Below are 4690 nucleotides of genomic sequence, written 5' to 3' on the forward strand. Positions count from 1 at the left end.
CAAATCTAATCAGTCTTTTTAGTCTTAGACTGTTGGCAAGCACTTTCTGGAAACAAAATAGCACAAAAATATTGAAATGCATTTGCTTTGATCTTTTTAGTTTCATTTTCCCCATTTAAAACAAAGTTGTGTTTAGTTGATAGGTGTGTCATTTCATCAGATATTAAAGAAAAGAACTATAACTTAGAATTATGAATAAATACTTTTTGGTCAAGCATGCTTGCCTATGGTCACCATCTCAGTACTATGCATGACAAAAGAAATGTGCTGATTTGAGAAGACTAGTATCTTTTTACAGGAACCTACGTAAGCCCAGAATGACTTTTTCCCTTTATTCATGGCCTCCTCAGGCTTTATAAAGAAGTTAGTCTGGCAGAGCAGCAAGAAAAACTTACATACAGAATATTAACAGAATGGACATAACAGGTAATATATCAAAATAATGACAAATTCCTTTTTTTTATTATTATTATTATTATTATTTTTGCTGATAAATTACATGAATGGTGATTTAAATGAGGTAGTGATTTAAGTAAGTGATCATGTTGTCGTGGTTTGCATATGTTTGCATTTCAAAATTTAATCCTCAACATTTGTTCTGTGTGTTATGCATCTTCAGTCATGCAGCAGGGTGTTTGGGCTTTATTGCTATGGCCCTTTCTTCTTACTGTAAGCACTCCGTTAGACTGTAGAGAAGATCAGGCCAGCCTCGCCCGTTGTCCTTCCATCTCCCAAGAGAAACTTTTAGACCGAGTCATCCACCATGCTGAGCTCATCTACCGTGTCTCTGAAGAATCCTGTTCGTTGTTTGTGAGTAACACTGATATTAATCCAAAATGAGTCTTTGAACACATGCACTGTAAAAACAAAAGAACTTGACCTGATTAGCAATCTCACTGTATCCACTTTCTTTAAAAGGTGACTGTAAAGGATTGGATTAAGTTGTGTTCTAGCCTCAGAAGAAACTAAATCACTTCTCACACAGCCTCAAATCACAAAAATGTGTCTAGAAATGAAGGATGCAACTGGATTATGGTCTATGAAATTAACTACTACAGGGTATTATCTCATTTCAATATAATAAAAATGGGTTTTATCTTTTATTATGAAATGAAGAAAACTGTCTTTTTGAAAAATAATGTCAGAAAAGTAGAAACAGGAATGAATAATATATGAGATGTTAATTTGTTTTCTTCCATGTCATTGCTGAAAAGAAACCACATTTTCAAACATATACAACAATGCATGAGCAAAACTACTTTTCACTCAGCCTTTTCTCCATTATGCAGGACCAGAAACACTCACTCTCTCCATCACATACTCACCATTATTTTCTTTTCATTCTGACATGATCATCTCCTTACTGCTGTGCTTCAAAGTATTACTCTATCGCTCTTCTGAGCCAAAGATGTTTTATTGAAGAAGCAAGCCCACAGCGAGGTAATATAAATGTGATAATGTTATACTGCAACAGCGAAAGCACAGGTTTTTGTGGCCTGTTGAATCCCCTCTAGTTTGTGAGTTGAGCATCAGAAATGGAAATGATACCGAGAATATGCAGCATGGTACGTACAGATGAGCAATGGAGGTAAACAAAATGTGTCTCTGCTGTGTTTCCAGTCATAACTAGTGAAGCTTTGGTTGTTTTCCTCTGGAATTTTTTTTTTTTTTTTTTTTTTGTTGTTGTTGTTGTTGAATACATCTTAGGAAATTCTGCAAAAGGATTTGAGTTTAATCCTTTTACCATATAAAACAAAAGGATGTTGCATTACTTCTGATTATATACAATTTTGAGTGTTATGAGCAAACTAATTTGTACGTTTTCCCTTCTTTGTCCTGTGAATGGGCTGTAGGAGGAGATGTTTATTCCAATCCCTTTGAGGCTACAGAGTAACCAAGGGAGTTATGCATGCATCACCAAAGCCTTACCCATCCCCAGCTCCAAAAATGAAGTCCAACAAATATCTGTAAGCACACAGTTACAAATTACCTTTGATTAATTCCTTTCATTACCAAATCTTAATTAATTGTATGTGTGCTCTTAGTATTATTGTATTCCGTGCATGATATAAGTATATAAGTATTGAGGCACCATGCAAGTATGCAAGTATTTCCGTGTTTGTGTGAGTGGAGTTCACGATCTTTGTCGTAATGCATATTCAATATATATGCGTGAGTGTGAACATTTTATTGTCAAATTTTTGTGTGTATCTGCTTTTGGTACATGTTTATCCTTTCCTCTGCTTTCCCCTCTCAGATACTGATTATGAATATGTTGTAGCAGGGATCACCAACTCTGGTCCTTGAGGGCTGGTGTCCTGCAGGTATTGGATGTGTCCCTGCAGAAACACACCTGATTCAAATGAATGGTTCATAAACAGACTTGTGCCAAACTTGACAACAGTTGGAGATCCATTTTATGTGAGTCAGGTCTTGCTGTATAAGGAATCATTCAATACCTGCAGGACACGGACCTTTGAGGACCGGAGGTGGTGATCCTTGCTCTACAGTTTCATTGCAAAATAATGCAGCATTTTACAATTTAACTGATTTGTTGTGAAGCTTATGATTTTCACAATGTATTATGATAAATAGTGCACATTTTTATAACATATTTTGCTTCCACTGAATTCCACTGAACTGACTTCCATCCAGCAAATTGTCACCTTGTAGGCAAAAGTTCATCTTGGTCAGCAGGGTGAAAACTCGACTGAGCAATTTAGTAAAAGGTCTATTAAAGGTGATTTGGTTTTCCTGTGATAGCTCCCCTTTATTCAGCTAACAAAGTTTATAGCTGCATTTCTTTTGAGGAATAGTTTTAACAGTACTACAAATGTGGTTTAAAAGTTACAGCCTAACATAATAGTAATTGTGATCTTTGAAAATGCACACACTGCAAGGTCATTCTCTGAGTTAGTTATTTTTCCTCCTGCCCTTTCTGTTGGAATATTGGCTGCTTTGCAGTTTAATGGCTATTTGTAAAACGGCCATCGGTACTTACTGGAAGGTCTGCTCTTCTTTGGGGAATCCAGAGAGGCTGAACTGCTTTACCCCTGGCATTTAAACCTAATTTTCTTGCTGAATGTTTTATAGCCGCTTAATCAAAATCATGCTGCTGTCATTGTTCTTACAGATTTTTTTAAAGCAGCTATGTAATACTTGGAGCAGTCAGTCTGCTTATATATATATATATATATATATATATATATTATACACATATTCAGTGCAATATATGGTAACTGTCTTTCTCTCCATATATGTGCCCTGCAGGACAAGTGGCTACTCCACTCGGTTCTGATGCTGGTCCAGTCTTGGGTCGAGCCTTTGGTGTACCTGCAGATGACGCTGGATAATTACGACCATGCTCCCGACATGCTCCTCAACAAGACAAAGTGGGTGTCAGAGAAACTCATTAGTCTGGAGCAAGGAGTGGTGGTCCTCATCAAGAAGGTGGGTCAAATTTCTGCAGTTATCCTGTGAGGTTAGGGAACTTAAATTTAACTTATATCCCTTTTTCTAAAATGTGTTTTGTTACTTAAATCTATGCAGATGTTGGATGATGGGACGATGACCACTGCCAACACTGACCAAGGTGTGTTCCAGTATGATGCTCAGCCAGAGATACTGGAATCTGTTATGAGGGACTATACCTTACTCAGCTGCTTCAAGAAAGATGCCCATAAGATGGAGACTTTCCTAAAGTTACTTAAGTGTCGTCAAACTGACAAATATAACTGTGCATAAAACATAAACTGCAGTTTATAAATAATACAGTGTTTAGCTTTAAATAAATTTCTGGGTTTGAAAGTGTGCACTTAGAGATATGACCATGCCTTGGGCGCTTCAGCCTTGCTTGTAATGCAGTACATTTCTTATTGATTATTTTGGTACACCTTCCCACAAAACTAAGTAGGTGTAATGCTGTGCCATTTCTTTATTGTATGGCATTTTAGATTTTTTTTTTCTCCATCTTATTTGTTATTTTAACCTGGAAGAGGCAACAGAAGGCAAACTCCCAAAAGATTATTTGCATGTCGAACTGTCAAAAAAATCTGCATATTCTGCCATTGATTTCCATTTCCTTTGTTCTTAACTAGAGTTTGTATTCCTCTCTGGCTCTTGCGCTGTTTTGATTATTCCCATGGCCCCTCGAGTATTCAGCGAGCCTCCCTTGTTAAATGGAGATGGTTTCACTTTTGCATAAGAAAAATTTTGCACTTTTACAGAAGAAGGAAGTCTCAGGCAGCAATCAGGATAAAGATAAAGAAACTGGTGAAAGAGAGGGCAAGAGACAGAGATGAAATAAACTAAAATGAAAGTAAGGACAAGCACTCCAGTAAGTATACATTAAAAAAAAAAAAAATCTTTATTTGCTTAAACAATTCAGGGAATAAACTAACTAAATTCCTCCTGCTATATGCTTGCAATGTGTGCTTTTTGTCATCTGCTTTTCATTTTAGAAGCTAATAAAGCAAGAAATTAAACAAACATATCTTTGTTTGTGTCTTCTTTTTTTTTGGGGGGGGGGGGAGTAAATAATTAATTTAGCGAATCATTAACTAGGCTAGCAAAAGAAGGAAGATAATAATAATTTGTTTTTTTTCCATTTATTAAATTTAGATAAAGGGAAATACAAACAACTAATAATTTTGGGGATATAAAATGTCTGATTAGTAATAATGCTTTTTTA

The 4690-nt window shown here is 36.0% G+C and overlaps 1 protein-coding gene across 1 annotated transcript; it reads left to right on the forward strand.

Moving 5' to 3' along the window:
• Positions 1–350: 350 nt before the first annotated feature.
• On the forward strand, positions 351–4490 carry smtla (somatolactin alpha). Its single transcript, XM_041993796.1, has 5 exons — positions 351–426; positions 620–810; positions 1854–1967; positions 3271–3450; positions 3550–4490. The coding sequence occupies exons 1-5, from the start codon at positions 414–416 to the stop codon at positions 3742–3744; spliced, it is 693 nt and encodes a 230-aa protein (XP_041849730.1). The 5' UTR covers positions 351–413; the 3' UTR covers positions 3745–4490.
• The last annotated feature ends 200 nt before the right edge of the window (positions 4491–4690 follow it).

Source organism: Melanotaenia boesemani, chromosome 9 (assembly GCF_017639745.1).
Source record: "Melanotaenia boesemani isolate fMelBoe1 chromosome 9, fMelBoe1.pri, whole genome shotgun sequence".
In the NCBI taxonomy this organism is placed as follows: Eukaryota; Metazoa; Chordata; class Actinopteri; order Atheriniformes; family Melanotaeniidae; genus Melanotaenia; species Melanotaenia boesemani.

Coding starts and splice junctions, on each gene's coding strand:
- smtla (XM_041993796.1), top strand. Junction 811..1,853: donor AAGAATCCTGTTCGTTGTTT/GTGAGTAACACT, acceptor AATGGGCTGTAG/GAGGAGATGTTTATTCCAAT. Junction 1,968..3,270: donor ATGAAGTCCAACAAATATCT/GTAAGCACACAG, acceptor TGTGCCCTGCAG/GACAAGTGGCTACTCCACTC.